Source organism: Rhinoderma darwinii, chromosome 3, assembly GCF_050947455.1.
Source record: "Rhinoderma darwinii isolate aRhiDar2 chromosome 3, aRhiDar2.hap1, whole genome shotgun sequence".
NCBI lineage: Eukaryota > Metazoa > Chordata > Amphibia > Anura > Rhinodermatidae > Rhinoderma > Rhinoderma darwinii.
Genome location: NC_134689.1, coordinates 25,310,156 through 25,334,655, shown reverse-complemented (window position 1 = coordinate 25,334,655; position 24,500 = coordinate 25,310,156). Strand labels below are relative to the sequence as shown.

At 42.1% G+C, this 24,500-nt stretch overlaps 2 protein-coding genes and 1 long non-coding RNA gene across 4 annotated transcripts; 1 reads left to right on the top strand and 2 right to left on the bottom strand.

Annotated features, from left to right (window-relative positions):
• Positions 1–1,844: 1,844 nt before the first annotated feature.
• On the bottom strand, positions 1,845–8,837 carry LOC142750926 (zona pellucida sperm-binding protein 4-like). Its single transcript, XM_075859902.1, has 12 exons — positions 8,660–8,837; positions 6,827–6,948; positions 6,062–6,155; positions 5,144–5,299; positions 4,513–4,700; positions 3,264–3,361; positions 3,038–3,165; positions 2,666–2,855; positions 2,441–2,591; positions 2,280–2,358; positions 2,074–2,178; positions 1,845–1,987 (listed from the first exon to the last, which is right to left on the bottom strand). The coding sequence occupies exons 1-12, from the start codon at positions 8,835–8,837 to the stop codon at positions 1,845–1,847; spliced, it is 1,632 nt and encodes a 543-aa protein (XP_075716017.1).
• Positions 8,838–12,361: 3,524 nt separating this feature from the next.
• On the top strand, positions 12,362–15,754 carry LOC142750925 (uncharacterized). Of its 2 annotated transcripts, none has more exons than XR_012882637.1 (3): positions 12,362–12,526; positions 15,235–15,342; positions 15,442–15,754. It is a non-coding gene; the product is annotated as an uncharacterized LOC142750925 (long non-coding RNA). The 2 variants fall into 2 exon arrangements; XR_012882636.1 differs by having other exon boundaries at positions 15,420–15,754.
• LOC142750924 (zona pellucida sperm-binding protein 4-like) lies at positions 15,008–24,155 on the bottom strand. The gene is made up of 12 exons (XM_075859900.1): positions 23,978–24,155; positions 20,984–21,105; positions 20,474–20,567; positions 18,765–18,920; positions 17,863–18,053; positions 16,613–16,710; positions 16,388–16,515; positions 16,024–16,213; positions 15,802–15,952; positions 15,641–15,719; positions 15,435–15,539; positions 15,008–15,347 (listed from the first exon to the last, which is right to left on the bottom strand). The coding sequence occupies exons 1-12, from the start codon at positions 24,153–24,155 to the stop codon at positions 15,205–15,207; spliced, it is 1,635 nt and encodes a 544-aa protein (XP_075716015.1). The 3' UTR covers positions 15,008–15,204.
• Between the last annotated feature and the right edge of the window lie 345 nt (positions 24,156–24,500).

Below are 24,500 nucleotides of genomic sequence, written 5' to 3'. Positions count from 1 at the left end.
AAGCCCAAGCTACCAGACTGGCAGCATCAAGAGAAGCCTCTTCGTTACTTTGATGCATTGGTACAAGGAGGACCTGAGAGCAGGCCATGACTGCGTTTGTGTGCCCATACAGTGACTACCCTACTGACCCTGACAAAAATTGGGTGTAAGGCATAGCCAGAGACCTCAAAGGTGAACTTGGAAGAGTATTCCACACCGCAATCTTTTAAGGAAGTGGAGTATGCCATTAGCAGCTTGGCCAGACAAGAAACAGAAGGAATGGTCGTCCGCCAGGGACTTGACCCACTTGGAAGAGGTATTTTTTTATTTTTATTTAAAGGAACCGAAGACGTTCAGTTGGCTTGAGAGAACTTCTTGTCCGGGTGTTGCCAACTATAACCTCAAAAACAGAATGAGCTGGGAAACCGTCTAGGACTGCTGAGGCTGAAGAAAATAGCCAGTTGAAGGTGTGGAATCAGTAACCTGTAAGTTGTCAAAGACAGCCCTAATAAGCACATCCACACTAGTGGGGCAGAGCCCTTGTCAACTGAATCCGACAGTTCCCCTCTGACAAGATCTCTTGAGGGGGAGGGTACGCATCTGTCCTTACCTCTCGTGGGGGGAAGGAGAGATAGGCCAGCGAATGAAGCTAGGCGAGCAGACCTGGCCACTTGGGTTCTGCTCTGTGATGAAAACATGGATATAGAGTCCCGCCAAGGGAGGGGGGGGGGGGGGGGGGGGGGAGAGAGTGTCAAGAAAAATAAGGCATCATGCCTATCATGGATTGAGCGATGATCTGAAAAGTGAATGGGCCCATTCAAAGTCCAGACTTACCATCAGGTGTGAGCAATATTAGGGGATTAACCACTAGGAAACTTAGTACTGCACTGGGTGGAAACATGGCAGTTGAGGGGGGGGGGGGTCACAAAACTACTGTACAAAAGCTAGAAGTAGCAGAACTAAATTTATCCACTCAGTACAGTAAAACACACCCTTAGGAACTGATGGCTGCCTTCAACTGGCTCTGCTAGGAAATAAGGACACTCCAACAAAAAGGTAAACTCAGGGATTGAGACTAGGCCACCTGTAGGGGAAGTAGAGAAAGGCCTGGTCCTACCTGGTTTCAAAGTGTCTAAAGTTGCTCCTAAAACAGATGCAGTGTCACTGGTAAACAGGTCCTGTGTCCCCAGCAGTGTCCATATGCAGGAGAGATGGACAGATCGGCTCCGCCCCTGAACCACTGCCATGTGAAAAAACTGGCTAATTGGATGCAACCGACTCCGAGGGGAAATGGTGAAATAAAGCACACTGGAGTGCAATTGAAGTGAAAAAAGCAAAACTCCTGCTTAGCTACAAGATGGCACCGTTACCTCTGTCCAGGTAGAAGATGGTGGCACTTCAAAAAAAAAAAATTGTAAAGACTGCTGCCTCCTATAGACAATAAGCTAGGGTTGATTAGCTCAGTGCCTGTGGGCCATGTATATTCTTTAGTAGGTGGCCCACTTTCATTTCTTAGTGTCAAGCCTCTTATTGGCAACAGTATATACCCACAGTCTGTGTCCCCAATTTAAACAAATGAGAAATAGGAGTTTCAGTGAAAGAGGCCAACTGCATGTTCAGAGTATTTTCTCCCTTATCTAATCTTTTGGCACATGTTGGTAACTAAATTGGTTGCAATTACATTTTTTTTTTGAGCACTTTGGCTAAAAATGTCAAGTGTGTATGGTGGCCTTTACAGTTAGTTCTACTTTTCATACATAGAGTCAGGAATATATACATATATATAATATTAAACAGTAGCTAGTGGATCAGATCAAAATCGCTCTAAAGAAAGAGAATGACCAACTTTTTGAAAAACATTTTATTCAAGCATTTAGTTCATGCTTTTTACTTTTAGTTCTACAGCGAAACCACACACCTAAAAACACAACAAACAGTAATGCACCCACTCCTCCAGCAGAGATTGCTCTGACAACATCCAAAGTAGAGTATTCAGAGTGAAGGGGACCTAAAAAGGAACATTTACATAAAGTTAGACAAACTCGTCAAGGTAAGGGTTGACCTTATAAAAACATTAAGGTTGTTCCAGGTTACCTTCCAGTTTTAAGGCCCCTCTCCAAACAGGGAGGAACTCTACTGGTCCATCTGAAGTCACCACATTCTTTAGAGGTTCTAATTCAACATCTTCAACCATCCGTCCTAGAACAGAGATCTCAGTCTCATTAGCATTCAGGTGAGATTACACAAATAGGATAAGTTAGATATGGTTAAACTTTTTATGCTCCTTGATATGAACTTACTTTTCCTTGGGGCACATGAAGTCATGCAATTGTCCATGGCAGATGGGACACAGACAGAAGCGCTACAGTGGAAGTAGATCTTGAGTGGAGAGAACATACAAAACCTGTTTACCAAGACAAACTCTAGTTCTTGGCTACATATCATTTTTAGGTTTATTTACCAATCCTGCAAGAGCAATTTGGGTGCTCTGGTCCACAAATGTAAAGGTCTTCACAACAAATCGCTGATAGTGAGTTGGGTAAGGCAGGCTTTGTGTAGGACCTCCAACAGGTACAGTTTGGGAAATGTAGTTGTCACCATCAAAGGGACATCTGAAAATATATGTAAGTAAGGTCCATGAACGCAACTAGTGGATCTATCATATGTAACTCATGTGGTCAGCTACCTGTCCAACAGTATAGGCCATTGAGGAAGGAGTGTGGGGTCTGCAGAGTTGGTGGCCCAGCAGTCATTTAAGACTAGGACAAGTTTGGGATCAGTTCTGTGCAGGAGCCGGACTTCCAGGTAGACGGGATCTCGGAGTACTTTAACCACAGGGTAATCGTTCTCAGAGAAGTAGGAGGAGTAGGCCAGATCTGCAAAAATAATGTCAAAATGTAATGGTTTAAGAATACTCTTGAATGCACTTTTGAGAATCAAGAATTACCGTTTATGTAAAACTTTACATCTTCCTTTCAATGGAGCATATGAAGACTAGTTATAAAATCAATCTAAAACATTTGCTACATGGAAATATCACATTCAAGTATGAAGTTACCTTGTGCAATCCTCATCTCCAGTAGGAGAGGTCCAGATGTGGTCACGGGAAGTGGTGGTGCCAGAGTTGATACACTAAGTTGCACAGGAACAAGGTCTGTTTGGGAATAGCTGCAGCGCACAGTCACCCTGGATGAATTATACAATATTGTTATAATGGAGCATGGGGAGACCCCCCCCCCCCCACCCCCAATACCATACTTGTGAGGTTACTAAACTCATCTTACCGCATTGTGCTGTCTCTTGTGATTGTGGATCCTTTCCATGAGATCGCATTTCTTACCGCTTCAATGTTGTTCTCATAGACTATTGCACCACCAGGCACCTGAATTACAGATTTAAGCATAACGTGACAGATATGATCTAGTTTAATACTGCAGTGATGTATATCTGAGAGATATTGTACATATCAGCTATCAAGACAGGCCATTGAGACTATGGGTTGATTTAAACTCTCCATGTACAACCAAGGGCTACAGCATGTTCTAGTGATTAATGGGGGTCTAAGGACCCAGAACCCACCAATCACAACAGAAGTCAGTTGAAATTAGATCTACACTATAAACTAATGCAGCAGATGTGGTGAACCATGTCAAGCAACTGTGGCAGAGGCTTCAGTTGCACGTATACAATAGGGGGCTACCTTAAACCTGTAACCATACTAGTCATTCCAGTTAACATCCTGAAGTCTGTCTACCGTATTATAGTGCTATGCTCCTTCACCACACTAGATATCCAACATAGTTAACACCAATATGGAGTGTTCACATATTGACTTGCCGCCTCAAGAGAAATCACTTGGCCATATATGTGAAGTGACATTAGATATGTGCACTTTATTGGTTATGTATATATCCCTTGTAAGACCAAATCTCAAGTAGGAGATTCACTTTTGGGCTTTATATTGTAAAAAGGAGATGGGAAAGCTGGAGAAGGTTCATAGGCAGACAACTCAGTTATTAAGGTAGATCTAATGAGGCTAAAAAAGAGCTTATACAGCTGGGGGGGGGGGGGGTGTCTTACAGCTTATTAGCATGTGGAAATATTTATATGGACCACAAAAACCAAAGAACTGGCACAATTCACATTTAGAGGAAGGGAGTAGGAAAGGGTTCTTTACAGTTACTGTAGTAATGGACTACCATACACCAAGAGGATGTAACAGGACATCGTGCCTGCATTTGAGAAAGGACTAGATGCTTATCTAATAACAAAGCATTGAGGGTTCTAAATAATTTAATATTCAGTTATATATTATTGATCTGAGAAAGTTAAAGACATATGCTCGACACCTAACCAAGTAGATAGTGGACCAAGTATTCCCCTTCAAAGTAACCTAACAATTGTAGCTTATTTGGCATGTTACTAAACAGCCTGCTAATAGGGTACAGATTTGGGCCCCATTGCAAAATCCTTTAAAGCTAGACTGTTGCACAGCTTTAGAATAGTTGGACAAAATTATTTTTGTATACGTACTGGAGTTGATCTTCCACAGGACAAAGGGAACTGGAAAACTGCAAAGGATGTGCTCCTGGACATAGTCAGCCCTGCACAACTGGAGTCCAAACCAACCACATGGACAGAAGACAAGTCCAGTGATGGCCGTGTCAGATCTTGGGAAATCGCAACCACCATTTGGTTGTCACTTGTGCATCTTGTGGTCACTGCAGGGAAATTTATACAGAGTCATAACCCAACCAAAAAAGTAAATAAAACACAACCATATTACACTGCAATACTACAAGTGCTTGCCAAGGCTACTAGTCTAAAGTGGGAGCACAATGACGTGAAAAAAACCTGTACATAAATTAACCAGAATATCCAGTCATTACTACAAAAATAAGATATTTTTGCTACATTCAAGCAATCAGATGGTGAGATTATGCGCAACACTGCAATTGCTACTTAAGAAATAAGAGCACGATCCTGTTCTACTGACAAGACTAGAAGCCAAAGTTAGATGAAAGTTTGGAATAGATACAGAACAATGTCAGATGTGTAAAACCCAAATAAACTAGTGGTAGGAGGGCGGGGAAGTAGTAGAAGCCAGGCATGACAGGTTACACATTATAGCATCTCCATGTACTTCTGTGGGCAATACACTTACATTTATTCCCATAGTAGCAGGGTATTGTAAAGTCACTTGGCGAGAAGCAGCAGCCAACTTCTTCACACACTTCTCGTGACACCGGTTTTGCCATACAAGAAAGCTTGTCATCTTGACTCACAGCAGAACACACACTTGGGCTAGGAGCGTCCATAGCTATGTTACAAGGGGGAGGGGGAATTAAAAATAAAATCATAAGGTTGAACTCAGAGGAGCAACTAGAAAGGGGTTGACCAGAAGTGACAACCCAGAGATTCCCTGCCCAGGAACTGGCTTCTCCGTACTATATCCTATGGAAAAATTCTAAATTCCACCAGTGATGGATTTGTGGTAAGTGAGTATTGGGTCAATCATTAGATTTTGTCTTTCAAATGAACCAAATTGGATAAGTACCCAGGAATGTAGAGTCATTGCACCTTAGGGAGATGGAATATTCTGGGATCTCAAAGCCTCGTCCCTCAGGATGCTTCCTCAATCACAGGCTGTTTTGGTGACCATAATGAAAGTTGGTGCGACACTATTTACACTAATCCCCTCCCTCAGTTGCTTTCATTGCCAAGCCACTACATGGGGCCAAAAGCAATTATATGGCCTTATTGTCATGAAGCTGCACTAGATACATGGCAACTTCGGGACGCGATAAGAAATACATTTAGAACCTATAGGCATGAAGTGCATCTTGAAGATATTGCTCATGTTGGGGGTACACTCATTGGTAAGTGTACAGCAAAGAGCATATTCATATTATACCCTCACTGGTTTATGGGCAAATTATTCTTTGGCATGTGTATATAATAAACTAATTTAAATACCAGTGGCATTGATGGGGCTGAAGTTCTGCCACAATTAATAGATTCCACTGGTGCCAGTAGACAAACAACCCCCTCCCTCCAAAAAAAAAACCAAAAACCTCCTTACCAGTTAGAACAGGGCATCTCTTCTCCACCTTGTATTGCTCAACTTGTCCATTCACAATCTCTTCCAGGACGAGGGTCAGCACATACTCTCTATCCTGTGAGGACACATGGACATCAAACCATTAGATCAAAGCTTTCCATATTCTGTACACACCTGTGCAGGGTTAGGCCCTGTTCACACTGAGTTTTTTTGCAGGCGGAAAATTACGCCTGTAAAATCTGCTCCAGGCGTTTTTTTTGCACAGTAGTTTGACAAAAACACGTTGAGGCGTTTTATTTCCGTCCCCCATTGATTTAAATGGGGTTTTGGAGGCAGAAGCCACCTCAAATAGGTCATGTCGCTTCTTTTTGCCAACAGGCGTTTTTTTCCACTCGCGGAAAAAAAAAAAAAAAACGCTTTTGATTGAAATCAATGGGAGGCATTTTCAGACATTTTTTTGGCACGTTTTCCTTACATGGTGCACTTGGAGATTCCTGTTCCGAATCGGTCCCCTCATTTTACACACCCAAAGAAAGTTAGAAGTCCAACCCATCTGACCCCGTAAAGTTGCTGAACTATTAAAGTAAACTTCAGTAAGCTTTTTGCGATTAAAGAAATCTGATCAGACGAAGTTCACGCTGTTAGGAATAGTGGTCATAGCCATTAACAATTCTGATAACTTAAAAGAAACTCCAAGACCCACCACAGGTCCATGCATGGGTTGTACATGGCAGACTGGATACACGGATGGTCATCAGTACAAATGGTGTTCCATCAAGTTCTTACCTCCTCTGTTATGTAGCATCCATCATAAGCAGCACTAATGTGCATGGTGCCATTAAGTTTCTGGTTTATCCAGAACCCACAAGCAGAGTTATCATCAAGGATGTGAGGCTCCCCCTGAAAATCTGAAGACAAAGTAGGTTTTAGACTAATGCATGGATTCAAACACGCACACATACCCCTTAGCAGTGCAGGGTCATGCATTAACAGACAGATCCAGGTTCTACATCTTAGCCACCATAAAAGTTTGACACATCCTAGTAATCATCCACCCCCTGCTAACCATTGAGGGTCGAACTCCAGGAACCTCCACCCAAATTATAACAGAGGAGGGGGTCAGAACTAAAACTACACCCCACTATACAGTATATAGATATTTTTGTGAGGGGGGGGGGGGGCACATATGCTTTGGGGCTTGCAACAGTCCTGGATTCACTAGAAATCAGCCACACAGTTTTCTGCACACTGCCTTCTGAATTAACGGCATTATTTGACACCGTGTAGCTTGATACTCCTTGGCCCCAAGGCAAAATCTGTAACAGGGCTCCCACCTACCATGTATAACACTTGTGTCTTCTGGGACCACAGTCACAACTTCTACCTCTGCACCCCCTATAGCTAAAGGCACAGACAGCCCTTCAGATTTCAGGTGGCTAGGAGTGCAGCTTTGGTACTACAACTTTTTCCATTTCACTTGAGTGAGAGCTTCACCTGGTATGGGCTTGTTCCTTCAGACCTTGTTAACACATTACGATGTAGCTTTTTGTTTGCAGACTTCGGCTATGTTCACACAGGGCGGATACACGGTGTAAAAGGAGCGTATCCGCCCTGGCAGCCTCAGGGAAAAACTGCACCAATATTGTGGTGCAGTTTCAGACAATGTCCACTGGAGAAGACCGCACTAAGAAAAAAAATAAAAAACCCTTTCGGAAACACTTCTATGCCACAAGACTGGCACAGAAGGTTTAGAACCCCTCAATGCCCAATGTGGCAATAGAGACAGGGGAACAAGTCTGAACTGAACATTAACTCTGCAAGTTACCGATTGCCTGACAGACTAAAATGCCGGAAGGGTCCATTCACACGTTACAGTTTCGGTGGCGTTAAAAAGCACATGCGCGTCTTTACTGCAACTTGGCCATATCATGCCCAGGGGGAAACCACAAACATCTACATATCCCCTTGTCACTTGGTAGTGTCCCTTTAGGGGCAGATCAAATAGGGGGGGGGGGGAGAAGGGTATGACACTCAGCCAAAAGGAACAGTAGGGAAATTAACCCTCAATTCAACAAAACAAAACCTTCAGTCAAGGGCTCCTCTATACAGTGGTGTCCCACACATGCAGCAACGTTAGCCATTGTTTTGCTGCAGCATCACAAACAGAGGCAGGTCTTGTTCCCCTACCAAAAATCTGTGCATAATTCAAATGCATCCCATCTTTTGCTAAGGGTTTATTTAGAGGAGTTTGTGGTTCCCCCCCCACACAGACTGACATATGGAAAGGTGGTGGGACTTCCCAAAATATGGCAGGGCCACAGCACCCCAAAAAAAAATTATAATTTACACTAGGAACCTAGCATTAAACAGTGCAAATCTACACCAGCTTTTTATTGATCATAGATATCAATCTGTAAGGCATAGCAAGATAGAAGACCCTGCTGGGCAAAATACCTTACACCCCCATCAAAAAAAATTATAAATGCAGAAAAAAAAACAGGGAAGGATACAGTGTCAGAATTGCATAATGTCAACAGCAAGTTAAATAGGATTTTAAAAAAACCAAAAGCTTTCATTAAGCAGTCAATGGGATACAGATTTGAAAAATGTCATACTTACCTAGAACCATCAATGAAAATGCAACATCCTCAATAGACATAGGAACCGACAACTTCATGCTTTCAACACCGCAGTGGAGATGTGAAGATCCTTCCCATAAACCCTTGGCCTCACACCAGAGCAAACACCATGTCCAGAATACCAGCACAACCCTCAGACCTGCTCTACTGCCCCCCATCTTCTCTGTAATGCTGAATACTGCCAGGAAGCCCAAACCAAGTATTTATACCATGAAGAGGGGGCGGCAACAAATGGGATTGGGCAGCTACTAATGGGAACACATGTGCCCTGCAGATCACATGGGTGATAGGAAGTTTACACTATGCATATTCCATGTGTGCTCAATTATTGCCTAATCTCTAGGAAAATGAGGGTGCATAAAGATGAGACGTTTTTGGCCGCATGATAAAAAATTGATTAAAAATTATCAGTAAAAAATGCATGTGGTTTTATTGCAAATTATTGCGGTTTTCAGCTGTGCGGTTTTTACAGGTGAAAAACATTTATTTTACATCTTTTACATGTAAAAACTGTACAGGTGAAAACCGCATTGTAAACCACGGCAATTTGTGAAAAAAAGGCGTGTGATTTTGCCGCAATTTTTTGTATGCATTTTTACTGCTCAGTCAAAAAAGTCTTATATAAATGAACCTTAGAGGTTTATTCAGTCGCTGCAGTTGAGGTGCCATTTTTACCGCGGTTTGATGCGTTTTTTGAAGCGGTGTATTTTTTTTATTGCAACCGCATCGAAAAAAAGCACTAAATCGTAGTAGACATGCACACACTTTTCGTATACAGTTTTAACAGCAATTAGATGAGACTTTATGGTCTCAATTTGCTGCGGTTTCCGATGCAGTTTTTGCCTTTGTGGTCTTTAGGGTATGTTCACACGGCAAAATTTCAGACGTATACGAGGCGTATTATGCCTCGTTTTACGTCTGAAAATACGGCTCCAATACGTCGGCAAACATCTGCCCATTCATTTGAATGGGTTTGCCGACGTACTGTGCAGACGACCTGTTATTTACGCGTCGTCGTTTGACAGCTGTCAAACGACGACTCGTAAAAATACAGCCTCGTCAAAAGAAGTGAAAACAAATGGAGAACCAAGAGTCACAAGGCTACATATAATGTAAAAAAGTACAATTTTATTGCATATAAATACATCAACACATAACATATAACATATATAATAATAAAAACACAACGAGGTATCTCAAAGACGACAGATAATAACCGGATCATATGGCAAGGTGGTCAAATCGCAGGAAGGGTATACATATCAGCACTCTGTCAAAAAATGACGGGAAATATCTTCCACCTAATAACCGGGGACATGTATATGATGGGCACAAGTAACTAATGAAAAAGTCATATAATCAATGCATATGTTGCCCAGGTGTAAGTTACACACAGTCTGCAGACCAGCCTGTTACAGCAATAGCACTAAAGATATCCCAACATATCATGTCCGTCCCCCTTAGTAACTTATAAACAAGTTTGTCCCACAAAAGCGGGAGGGGCAGGGAGTATACCGTATATGTGTCCGATAGTGAGCAAAAGGGCCCGACCGGCAAGTACCAGTGGGAGCCCCTAGATCAAAACTTACCCATCTCTGCAGTGTTGCGCCTGCGATCCACGTGATCCCCGTAACAAAAAGATAATAGTAGCACCCCAACGCGCGTTTCGCTGTTCTAGCTTCCTCAGGGGGTATGCGTAAAAATACAGCCTCGTCAAAAGAAGTGCAGGACACTTCTTTGGACGTTTTTGGAGCTGTTTTCTCATAGACTCCAATGAAAACAGCTCCAAAAACGGACGTAAAAAACGCCGCGAAAACGCCACGAAAAATGCGAGTTGGTAAAAAAACGTCTGAAAAGCAGGGTCTGTTTTCCCTTGAAAAGAGCTCTGGATTTTCAGACGTTTTTGTTGACTACGTGTGAACATACCCTTACAGGTTGTAAAATAAATTGGTTTGACCATTAAAAACCACTCGTAAAAACCACATCACAAAAAAGCCTGTAGCATTATTAAAATGTAACATGCATTTTTTATATAGTTTTTAGTGTTTTTTGGCGCATCGGAGGAGGAGAGGTTAAAGCCGGTCACAGAAGACATTGTACATATTACAAATGATGTTGCGCTGTTTTGATGGTTTATTTTCAGTCATGGCAGGAGTGCATAGCTTGGTGGTGTTTCTCAGTGGATATACACGGCTTCTTAGGCTACTTTTCCATTGAAATTTCCTTAGGTTGTGTCATTGTTTCCAAAGCCACAGGCACCGGACCCCACATGCATTACACAGCAGTTCAAAATTCCACGGCGCTTCCAAGGATGTGTTTCGTAGGAGATTCCAAGTTGGCAACAATGCGAAATGTGTTTGGTCCCATGACTGTGAATTGTAGGCCTTCAATCTGGGGATTGGTGGGGTTCTTGGCTCACAGCCCGCCATAGATCTTAGGCCTCAATCACATCTTTGTTAAGGGCCTTCGTCACAGATCCGTCCAATTTTATTGGCGATTACCAGAGACCATAGCGGAGCGTGCTACGCTATTGTCTCTGGTAAAATCACAGACACCCCGACGGAACCCATTAAAGTCAATGGGTTCCGTTTTATGCAAATTAACTTTTTCTTCCGTTATTCTACTTTTCTGCTTCTCTGAAAGAGCAGAACAATGGAATAACGGCAATGTGAATATAGCCTTACATGTCACAATAACCTCTTAGCAAGTAGACAAACATTTATAACAGCACAAGTTCCTGTTCACCGCTCTCATGGCGTTCCTGTTCGATCTGAAAGCCTTGGTAGATATGTCTATTGGCGCCACGTTCGCCTGCACTTCGGTGTCTTCATGTGTCTTGCTACTCAGGTAATGGTATATACAAATGTTGTAGATAATTATGAAAATACCTATAAAACATTAAGTGTTACATCAGGTACCAGTTAAGAGTTGAAATTAGCCCGACGACCAATGGAAACACTAAAGGACCTAATAACATATTACAGAGGCCGGCACACTCGTCCATACAGGCAAACGTTAAGTTAGTGTCCTTTGTTACTGAAAGACAACCTTACATTGCCGTTAGTGCTTATTCACACGAACGTGTTATACATCCGTGCCACGCGTGTGATTTTCACGCGCGTCGCACGGACCTATGTTAATGAATGGGGCCGTCCAGACTGTCCTTGAATTCCACACAGCATATGTGCGCTGCGTGAAACTCGTGACATGTCCTATATTTGGCCATGTTTCGCGCTGCATGCACCCATTGAAGTCAATGGGTGCGTGCAAATCACGCTCGGCACACGGAAGCCTTCCGGGTGCCACGCGCGATTTGCACAACAGCAGTAAAATGAAAGACAGAAAAGCACCACGTGCTTTTGTTTACAAACATAAAAACAGTGTCAATGATGCCGGCTGCACGAAGATCACGCAGCATATGCTAATGACAGAACTTTTGCACGCGCAAAACGCACACGCTCGTGAATCCGCCCTTAGTATGAGATAAAGTGACATGATTTCGCGTTAAGTGCTGTGTCCACCTTTGCAGCTAATGTTTTTACTGCTCCAATGCTTTGGAATATAAAAACAAAAATCCACTTTGCAAATAGTTTGGATTGAAAAATCTATCATTTGGAATCTAAAGCTCTACACAGGAGGTGTGTCTCCATGGTTACAGACTACAAACAAAGTGTGTAGTCTTATCTGCAGTCATACTCCATTCCATGTGTCTTGATAGTGTACGTCAGGTCAACAGATAGGGGACAGATAGATATATATAAAGCAGGATTAGACTACAGTTTGGAGTCTAACGATGGAGGCACATAGCTTTGCCTAGGGGCTGCAGGCACAACACCATAACAAAAAGGTGACATTTTTTTAAATTTTATTTTAGTTGGATTTGCAACAATGTACACAATCTTTAACCCCTTTGGGACAAAGCCTTTTTTTATTTTCGTTTTTCACTCCCTGCATTCCAACTAACTTTTTTATTTTTCTGTCAATAGAGTGGTGTGAAGGCTTGTTTTTTGATGGAGGGGGTTGGTTTCTTTTGGTACCATTCAGGGTATGTTCACAAGGCAGCGTCAGATACACCTGAAATTACGGCGCTGTTTTCAGTCGAAAACCGCTCCTGAATGTCAGACGTTTTTGCATGAGCAGGAGTTTCACGGCGTCCATTACGGACATAATTGGAGCTGTTTTTCTATGGAGTCAATGGAAAACTGCTCCAATTACGTCCCAAGAAGTGACATGTGCTCCTTTGACGCAGGCGTCTTTTGATAGGGGCGCGTAAATTAAAAAAAGTCTGCACAGTACATCGTAAAAACCCATTCAAATGAATGGGCAGCTGTTTGCTGACGCTTTGGAGCCATATTTTCGGGTGTAATTCCAGGTGTAAAACACCTGAATTACATCCGTAAATAGGGCGTGTGAACATACCCTTATAGTTCCATATAATGTACGGTTGGAAAACTCCTGCAATTCTTCAGTTGTATTTAGGGTTTAGCTTTTACGACTTACCGTGTGGTTAAAACAACAAGTTAGCTTTATTCTGTTGCTTAATACTATTACAGTGATACCAAAATTATATAGGTTTTTTTTAGATTTACTACTTTTTAATCGATACTCAGTTTAAAAAAAAAAAAGTTGTCTCCACATTCTGAGAACCATTACTTTTTTTTTTTTGATTCTTCACTGATTGAGGGCTTATTTTTTTCCCAGGACAAGCTGTAGTTTTTATTGATACCATTGTTTGGTACATTAGAACTTATTTTTTGGGGCGCTAAGTTAACCGAGAAAAAAAAAAAAAAAAAAAAAAAAAGATTTTGGAGTTTTACATTTATGGTGCGCACATTAAATAGCGCCGTTTTGTAATAGGTCAGACTTTTATGGGATGCAGCAATACTATTTTTGTTCACTTATTACATTACTTTAGGGGGGGGAAGTAAATGAGGGTTCTTTTGAACTAATATATTTTCGCTTTACAATTTTTTTTTTATCTTACACACTTCTAGCCCCCCCTGGGGGACTTGAACCAGCAATAGTTAGTACAATATACTGCAATACTAACGTATTTCAGTATATCAGCACTCTTACAGGCTTCTTTTAAGCTTAGAGGTAGAGTGAAGGCAGTCCTGATGCCTTCTTTAGACCCCTGGGCTGCCATACAACCGTTGTCACCCCTGATCTCACTTCAGGGGAGGGGGGGGAATAAGCTCTTTTCAATGCCTCAGATGCTGCGGTCATGATTAACTGCAGCAGGAGGGGGGGGGGGGGGGGGGGGGGGTAAACAGCCAGGAACAGTGCAATCGCTGCTCCCAGCTGTTAGTCCCAGGAGTCACCCGCAGCATATGGAGCACGCTCCAAACACCACCCACTGCACCTGAAAATAGCATGTCCGGGTGCACGAAGGGTTAGAAAGACAAAAGTATTGAAGCTAGACAGAAACCATGCTGATATCAACTTCAATCCTTCCCTAAATGTACAAAGATTGGGATAAATTCTTTACAACTCAAAGATCAGGACATTGTTCCATGGTTTTTGTGCCTACAGGATTCAGCAGTATAAGGCTTAATGCACATGGCAATGCTGGGTGTGCATAGCTTTATGGCAGCATACAGACCTGTAGGCACACACCATGCGCTGCCAAGTGGTACCTTATTGAGGAACCATATCGTCCTCCCTGCACAGACCACAGAACAGGCCTAGAAAACCCCCATAGAAGTCAATGGGTCTTTTCCTGTTCACAGGTTCCTATGGTCAATGTGGCTGATGCTAAATATAGGCCAAAAGCATTGGAGCACTCGTTTTGTACAGACCACCTCAGCCATCTCATTATCACAGGCGGGATGATGAGATGTTCCCCCTCCATGACAAAACTGTACTGTTTCAATGTAGTTTTCACAAAAACACTACAGTTTCGTGGTGGTGACAAAAAACCAAACATTTGACTGCAGTTTGAACCCAGCCAATGTTCAAGTAGTCATTGTAACAATCAATTTTACTCTGAGGTAATACGTACACTTCTGCCATTTGTTGCCGGTGACGATGACGATGACGATGACGCTGAACATTCCCATTACAGTCATACGTAAGACCAAGGCCAGTGCAGCGGAAATAGTTCAGTTCTTGGATTTTATTTTATTTTAATTTTATTTTTTAACTCCATTTATAATAATGACCCTGCCCTCCAATGGAAACTACACATTATGGCAGAGACTTCAAAAGCTTTGTATTTTAGTAAATACAATGAAATATTTTAGTGATCATTTTATTTGATAACCTAACAAAAACACAAAGTACATCAAAACCCAACTGACTCAATACTCAAATGGGCTTAACCCATACTTGGGCAGCCAAACATTAATTTTACAAGATGGACATTTTCTAGTCTTTAGTGCAATCATGGAAGTTTTTGACCTTCCTCTGTTTTATTCTATTACTTTGTGATCCGCACTATGTGTCGCCGTGTGTTTTTTGCTTTCTTCTGGTATCGAAATAGTTAACTATAATGAATGAGTGAACAATTTTGAAAAACTTCTTTATTTAAGCATTTAGTTTGTGCTTTTTGCTTAGAGTTCTACAGTGCAACCACACACCTAAGCACACAACAAACATGGATGCCACTACTCCTCCAGCAGCGATTGCACGGACAACATCTAAAGTGGAGTATTCAGAGAGGAGGTAACCTATAAAAGATGAAGTTTGTTTTTAACATAAAATGCTACAATGTACAGTTTGACCTTTTTTATTTTTAACAGGTTGTTCTGTGTTACCTTCCAGTTTTAAGGCCTCTTTCCCGACAGGGAGGAACTCTACTGGTCCATCTGAAGTCACCACGTTCTTTAGAGGTTCTAATTCTACATTTTCAGCCATACGTCCTAGAACAGATCTCAGAATCATTAGAATTTGTGAAATGACACATAAAAGGATAAGTTATATACAGTAAAAGATGTCATGCTTCTAGAGGATATGAACTTACTTTTCCTTGGGGCACATGAAAGAATGCAGTTGTCCATGGCAGATGGGACACAGACAGAAGTGCTACAGTGGAAGTAGACCTGGAGTGGAGAGAAAATACAACACTTTGCAACAAGACACTCTGGTTCTTCATGGCTACATAGCATTTTTAGGTTTATTTACCAATCCTGCAAGAGCAATTTGGGTGCTCTGGTCCACAAATGTAAAGGTCTTCACAACAAATCGCTGATAGTGAGTTGGGTAAGGCAGGCTTTGTGTAGGACCTCCAACAGGTACAGTTTGGGAAATGTAGTTGTCACCATCAAAGGGGCATCTGAAAATATATATGCAAGTAAGATACCTGACCTCAATTAGTAGATCTATTATATGTAACTGGTCAGCTACCTGTTCAACAAGACAGGCCATTGAGGAAGGAGTGTGGGGTCGGCAGAGTTGGTGGCCCAGCAGTCATTTAAGACTAGGACAAGTTTGGGATCAGTTCTGTGCAGGAGCCGGACTTCCAGGTAGACGGGATCTCGGAGTACTTTAACCACAGGGTAATCGTTCTCAGAGAAGTAGGAGGAGTAGGCCATATCTACAAAATCATCAAAAAGCAATGGTCCAAGAATACTTGTAAGATACTAGACCTACCATTTGTCCAAGACTAATTTTATAACTAGATGGTCTTTGTTTGTTCCATTGAAAGAAAAAAGGAAGTAGCTTGTACATATTCTCTACATGGAAATATCACATCCAAGTATGAAGTCACCTTGTGCAATCCTCATCTCCAGTAAGAGAGGTCCAGATGTGGTCACGGGAAGTGGTGGTGCCAGAGTTGATACACTAAGTTGCACAGGAACAAGGTCTGTTTGGGAATAGCTGCAGCGCACAGTCACCCTGGATGAATTATACAACATTGTTATAATGGAGCATGGAGGCCCCGCCCCGCCCCTCCCCCAATACCATAGTTGTGAGGTTGCTAAATTCATCTTACCGCATTGTGCTGTCTCTTGTGATTGTGGATCCTTTCCATGAGATCACATTTCTTACAGCTTCAATGTTGTTCTCATAGACTATTGCACCACCAGGCACCTGAATTACAGATTTAAACATTACATGCCAATTATGATCCAGTTTAATACTGCAGCAATGTATATCTGGGAGCAATTGTACATATGAGCTATCAAGACAGGCCATTGAGAATATATGGTCTGACCTTAACGCTCCATGTGCAACCAAGTGGGGCAGGGAGAGTTGGCTTGTTCTAGTGATTAGTCATTAGTGGGTGGGGGGGGGGTCTAAGGACCCACCAAAGTTATTTGAAATGAGATCTACACTATAGAATTATACAGATGTGGGGAACCATGTCAAGCAACGTTGTAGACTGACAGACTTCACTTGCATGTATACAGTAAATAGGGATATATTGTGAATCTGTAACCATACTAGTCATTCTGGTTAACATAGTTCACACCAACTGCTATTGAACTACAATTTTCCATTCATGTCAAGTTCCTCAACTCTTGAAGTGGCAAGTCACATGGACACTACATACTCCAAGAGAAGAAGTCACTTGCCAGAGATGTGAGGTCACACTAGATGTGTGCTTTATTGGTTATGTATATGTCCCTTGCAAGACCAAACCTCAAATAGGAGATTCACTTTTGGGCTTCACATTGTAAAAAGGACATGGGGAAGCTGGAGAGGGTTCATAGGCAGACAAGCTCATTTAATGACTCACTGAGTTGAGGTCTAATGAGGCTAGAAAATACCTTATTCAGGTGGGGAGGGGGGGCCTTACAATTGATTAGCATGTACAAGTCTTTATATTGACCACAAAAGACGAACTAGCACGATCTACATTTGGGGGAATTGAGTATCAGACATAGGAATGGGTTCTTTACAGTTACAGTAGTAAAGATATGGATTACTATACCCCAAGAGGATTTAATGGGAGATTGTGACTGCATTGAAGAAAAGGCTGGATGCCTATCGAATGACTGTGCATTGAGGGTTCCAAGTAATTTATTATTGAGTGATCTATAATTGATCTTAAAGAGGTTGGAGAGACATATGCTCAACCCAACCAAGTAGATAGTGGACCGTGTATTCTCCTTCAAATTGATCCAACAATTATAGCTTATTTAGCAGGTTTATCAGAGATAATTTCAGTGTTACTGAAGAGCCTGCTAATGGGTTACAGATTTGGGCCCCATTGCAAAATTCAAATTATTGTATACGTACCGGAGTTGATCTTCCACAGGACAAAGGGAACTGGAAAACTGCAAAGGATATGCTCCTGGACATGGTCAACCCTGCACAACTAGTGGAGTCCAAACTAACCACATGGACAGAAGACAAATTCAGTGATGGCCTTGTCAGATCTTGGGAAACTGCAACAACCATTTGGTTGTCACTTGTGCATCGTGTGGTCACTGCAGGGAGATTTGTGAGGAGTCATAAACCAGAGAAGAGTAAATAAAACCCAACCATGTTATACATTACAAAACTTGAGCTTTCCAGGCAACTAGACTGAAATGGGAATGCAAGGTCATGAGAAAAAAAAAAAAATTAACTAGTTTGTTAATTTCTTTATGTAAAGAAGTACAAAAAGATGAATTGCAATAGTCAAGCCATCATTGGAAACAGATTGTGATACTAAGGCCCCATGCTCACTTCCGTTTTTTTTCCTCCAGGGTGCTGTCAGTCTGTCACGGATAGCACCCTGAACCCATTCATTTCAATGGGGCCATGCACACTTCTGTTTTAACGGAGCCATGCGGTCGTTCCGTCAAAAGTATGGCACGTCCTACTCCTGCCCGTTTTGACAGAACAGTCTCGGCCTGCTTATTGAATTTGGTCCGTGAAACAACGGGCTGCACACAGGTGTGACGGGACCATCAATAACGGCCGACGGAAGTGTGCATGAGGCCTAAGTGCAAAACTGCAATTACTAAAGAAATAAGATTGTTTTTGTTCTACTGGAAAGACTAGAAGCAAAAGTTAGATGGAATTTTAGAACAACGAGAGAAGAATGTCAGATGTGTACAACCAAAATAAACTAGAGGCTGAAGGGGAATTAGTAAAAGCCAGGCATAGCAGGTTACACATTTATATCTTCATGTACTTGAGGGCAAGACACTTACATTTATTCCCATAGTAACAGGGCACGGTAAAGTCACTTGCTGAGAAGCAGCATCCAACTTCTTCACAGACTTCTCGTGACACCGGTTTCGCCATACAAGAAAGCTTGTCCACTTGACTCACAGCAGAACACACACTTGGGCTAGGAGCGTCCATAGCTAAGGTATGGGGGAAAAACAAAAATGCTGCATCCAGGCACTAAAAGCAGAGGAGCAAATAGAAAGGGGTTGACCAGAACTAACAACCCAGAGATTCACTGCCCAGGAACTGACTTTTCCATACTATACCCTATGGAAAAATTTTTATTCAATTTGATGGATTTGTGGCAAGTGGTTTATTTGAAAGACAAAACTCTGAAAGTTAGAAGACCATCATATTGAACTTGTACCCTGGAATATAGAATCATTGCACCTTTGGGTGATTGAGATCCCAGGATATTCAAAGCCTCTTCCCTCAGGATGCTTCCTCTACAACCACAGGCTGTTTAGGTGACCATAATGCAAGTTGGAGCCACCCAATTTACACTTACCCCCTCCCTCAGTTGCTTACTTTGCCAAGCCACTACAGGGCCAAATGAAGTTATATGGCCTTATGGTCATGAAGCTGCACTAGACACATGGCAACTTCTTTGGGATGGGATTATTAATACATTTAGAACCTAAAGGCATGAGGTGCATCTCAGCAACATCTTGAAGACATTGCTAGTGTTAGGTACATTAATTCAATGCTAGTTACAGGTAGGAGGGTATAAACAAAGGTTTGTGCAAGTTATTCTTTGGCATGTGTAAATAATTTAAGCCCACAACTGGCGTATATTCTTTACATCAGCCGTTCAGGGTAGTTCTTATGAAGTGCTGCCTTTTCACAAGAAGTCTTCCTGCATCGGGCAGGGTGCTCCTGAAGACCAGGCTGTTGCCAACAGGCTTCAGGGAATTAATCAGACAGCACTGCTACTGGTCTCCGATCATGTTTAACCCCTCAGATGTGGTGGTCAACAGCAACCACCGCATCTTAATGCTTTTAGAGGCAGGCATTCCCTCATGCAAACATCACCCCACTGTGTGATCACAGGGTGCTGATTGTTTCTATGGCAGCTGGGGGCCTAACAAAGGCCCCCAGGTCTGCCTATAGTAAATGCCTTTTAGGCCATGCCAGAGGCATGGCCAAACAGATGCCTGTCAGTTTTACACTGATATGCATAATTCCCGGCAATACAGAAGTATAGCAGTGTATTATAAAAGCGATCAAAAGATTCCATTTCAAAGTCTCCTAGTGGGGAAAAATAAATAAAAGTTTACTGTGCAAGTAGTAAAACAAACTAGATAAATTTGGTATTGCCGAAATTGTAACAACCTGCTGAATAAAGTTATTTATGACATAGTAAATTTATGACAATGGCAGAATTTCAGGTTCTCCCTATTACCCCACCAAAAATGTAATAAAAGTTAAATAAAATTATAAGTACCCCAAAAGGTGCTATTAAGTACAACTTGTCCTGCAAAACACAAGTCCTTATACAGAAAAAAAAAACAAAAGTTAGCTCTTTTGAATGAGACGATGGAAAAGCTTAATTGCTTGGTTCTTAAGGTTTAACATATTAAGAGGTTAGATAGCAGTGGCATGAATGGGGCTGAAGTTCTACCACAATTACATTTACGGTAATTGATTAGTGGTGCCAGCAGATATAAACCAGTAACACAAACACATTTACCATTTAGAACAGGGCATCTCTTCTCCACTTTGTATTGTTCAACTTCTCCATTCACAATCTCTTCCAGGATGAGGGTCAGCACATATTCTCGATCCTGTGAACCACATGGACATTATATCAAAGCTCATCTTTCCTACTCAAGCCAAGTACTGCGGCCAGGGGGTGAATCCATTTCATATTCTCTATACACCTGTGCAAGGTTACATGGTGCACTTGGTGGAAGCCTTCTGTTCTGAGCCCATGTCTCCACATTTACATGCCCAAAGAAAGTTAGAGGTCCAACCCACCTGAGCCCATAAGGTTGCTGTACTGTCAAAGTAAATGTCAGTAATGTTTTTTGAATTAGAGACATTAAAGAAATTAGGAGATACCATTAGAGGAAGTTCACGCTGTTGGGACTCATTGTCAACTCCAAGACCCACTACAGGGCCATGCATGGGCTGTAGCATGACAGACGGGACAAACGGATGGTTGTCATCAGTACAAAATGGTGTTCCACCAGGTTCTTACCTCCTCTGTTATGTAGCATCCATCATAAGCAGCACTAATGTGCATGGTGCCATTAAGTTTCTGGCTTATCCAGAACCCACACGCAGAGTCATCATCAAGGTTATGAGGCTCCCCCTGAAAATCTGAAGACAAAAGTAGGTTTTAGGGTATGTTCACACGCACTAATTACGGACTTAAATCTGGCGTTTTTGCCCCGAATTCCGTCTGAAAATAGTGCCTCAATAGCGTTGACAAACATCTGTCCATTGAAAGCAATGGGCAGACGTTTCACACGAGGCGTATATTCATGCGCCGCTGTCAAATGACGGCACGTAAATAGACGCCCGCGTCAAAGAAGTGACCTGTCACTTCTTTGCCCATAATTGGAGCCGTTATTCATTGACTCCAATGAATAGCAGTGCCAATTACATCCGTAATGGATGCGGCGTTCAAGCGCCTGCCCATGCCGTTACAGCTGAAATTACGGGGATGTTTTCAGGCGGAAACATGCCCGTAATTTCAGCCGTTACGGACGCTGTCGTGTGAACATATCCTTAGATTAAAGCATGGGAAAACAAACCCTCACATCAATAACGTGTTGTGGCTGGAATAAGTAGTCAGTGGTCTGGGCCGGATGGAGAAAAAAAAAGGGGGAAGTGAACGACTCAGAAACCACCTGTGAGTCACTGGATATAAATGTGTTGTAATAGTCTACAGAGCTCCTGTGTATAACTGGTGTCTACCACTACATGGTGGCAATATTGGTCTTTGTACAGCGTTTTGTTCAGTAACACTATGAAGGCATTCAGTAACTATGGGGGGGGGGGGGTATTATTCAGTCACTATGTGGTTATGGTGTGGTGGTATTATTTGGACCTTTTAACGTGATATTATTGGTCTTCTAGTGAGTTGTGTGCAGTAACAGTATGCAGGTAATATTTACTCTGGTATAGTGGCATGATTTAATAACTATATAGATAATTTTTTGTGAGGGGGGGGGGGAGAAATGCTTTGGGGCTTGCAATACTTCTGGACATGCTAGAAATCAGTGATGAAGTTCTCTGCAGAGTTTTCAGAATTTTTTGACAATAGCTTGAAGCTCCTGGGCCCCAATGCAAAATCTTTAACAGGGCTCCTACCCACTATTTTTAATACCGTGTCTTCTGGGAGCCAACAGGCACAACTGCTGCCCCTGCGCCCCCTACAGCTGAAACAGGTGGCCCTTCTGATATCAATGGGTTGGGAGTGCCGCTTTGCAGGTACTACAGCTTTTTCCAATGCCCTTGAAAGACTGAGCTTCACCTGGTATGTGGTGGATTCTTCAGACCTTGTTAACACTTTACATTTGCATGTGTTTTTTGTTTGCAATGTCTGAAATGTTTTTTTTATAGCAATTGTTGCTATTTTCACATGCTTCTTAATTGCTTTTAAAGCCACATGGGTTAGGACACAAATCACCTTAGATTGAATTTTTTTTTGGCATTGTGGTAACTACAGGTGACGCACATTGAAACTGTTTATTTTTTTAGTACTGCAATGTGGTTATTAGACTAAAGTAAGCCAAACACAAACCACACATTTAGGGTTAATACACACATTGCATAAATACTGCAGATTTTCAGCAATGGGATTTGTGACGAAAAATCCGCAGCAGGTACAGTAGCAGCTAAGTGCATGAGGTAAAACAAATCTCATCCACACACTGCAGAAAAACCACTCAAACATTGACATGTGGTGCAGGGATTTATTCCACAGCATGTCAATTGTATTTGCATAAATGCTGCTAATTTGTTGTAGGGTTTCCCCATTTAATGGGAAGGTAAAACCCATAACAAATTGCTTTTTGTGGCGTGTTTGCTGCAAAAAAAATTAAAGTAGTGATACTTACCCAGAAGTCTGTTTCTTCCTCCAGGTCAGCCTCCTGGAATGAAGTTTCATCCCAAGTGACCACTTCATCCAATCCACATCTTCCCAGGAGGCCAGCATAGCTAAGTGCTACAGTTTTTTTGCAGTGGACATTCCAGGCAAAAAAAACTGCACCCAGAATTCCCTGCAGCGCACATACATCACATGCTTTAACATAGTATAGCCACCCTGTGTGAACTCCGCTTTACCCAAAGCTGGAATGGGATGCATTCAAAATTATGCACAGATTTTTGGTAGGGGGAACACAACCTGCACCAAAACTGGAGAGAAATTCAGTTTCATGGCAAATTGAAAGTCTAAAATAAGGCTGGGAGTCCACTGGACATTTTTTTTCTTGCAGTGGAGCCACAGCAAACAATGGTTAATGTAGTCTAAGAATTCATTCAGATGTTGCAGTTAAAACTGCATCTGAAACCCAGACGACATTTGTTATGTTTTTTTTTTTTACGCAGGTGCAACAAAGAAATAAACCAAGTTGCGGTAAAGACGCATGCAGTTTTTACCACACCTAAACATGTGAATAGACCCTTTCAGCATTTTACAGCAGCAGGTAGTAAGTACCTTAACTAGTCAAGTGCCATGCAGAGTTGGTGTCCAGCTTTGAGCATTGGTCCCTTGGCTATTTTGCCACACTGGGCAAGTTTACTCAACCTTTCTCACCAATTTTTTGCTGAAGTCAGAAGAGGGTCTTTTTACACTGCCCACCATTTTTACAGAAAGGGTACAACTTCACAAAAAGAGTGCAGGCCCACAGCACTCCAAAATATTTTTGTAAGAATTGAATGGAAATCTACACCAGCTCCTAGCTGGCATAGATCCCTCCCCATGGGCCATAGCAAAGTAGAAGTCCCCACTGGGCACCATACCAACCAGACAAATCATGAATACTCACCTCACCATTTGTCCACTCCAGGTCCCCTCAGCATGTTGCAGCTCATACAATATAATGACACTACTCAGCATAAGGACCTTGTACAAGCCACACATGATGAAGGGAGAGAAACAGCAAGTTAAATAGGATTTAAAAAAAAACCAAAAGCTTTCATTAAGCAGTCAATGGGATACAGATTTGAATAATGTCATACTCACCTAGAACCATCAATGAAAATGCAACATCCTCAATAGACATAGGAAACAACAACTTCATGCTTTCAACACCGCAGTGGAGATGTGAAGATCCTTCCCATAAGTCTCTGGCCTCACACCAGAGCAAACACCATGTCCAGAACACCAGCCCAACCCTCAGACCTGCTCTACTGCCCCCCATCTTCTCTGTAATGCTGAATACTGCCAGGAAGCCCAAACCAAGTATTTATACCATGAAGAGGGGGCGGCAACAAAAGGGATTGGGCAGCTACTAATGGGAACACATGTGCCCTGCAGATCACATGGGTGATAGGAAGTTTACACTATGCATATTCCATGTGGGCCCAATGATTGCCTAATCTCCTGGATCATTTGGGTGCATTTAGATGACAAGTTTTTGGATTGCGTGATTATAAACGCAGGTTGTTTTATTGTGAATTGTCGTGGCTTTCAGCTGTGTTGTTTTTTACAGGTAAAAAACATTTATTTTATCTTTAAAATTATCTTTTACATATGAAAACCGTAC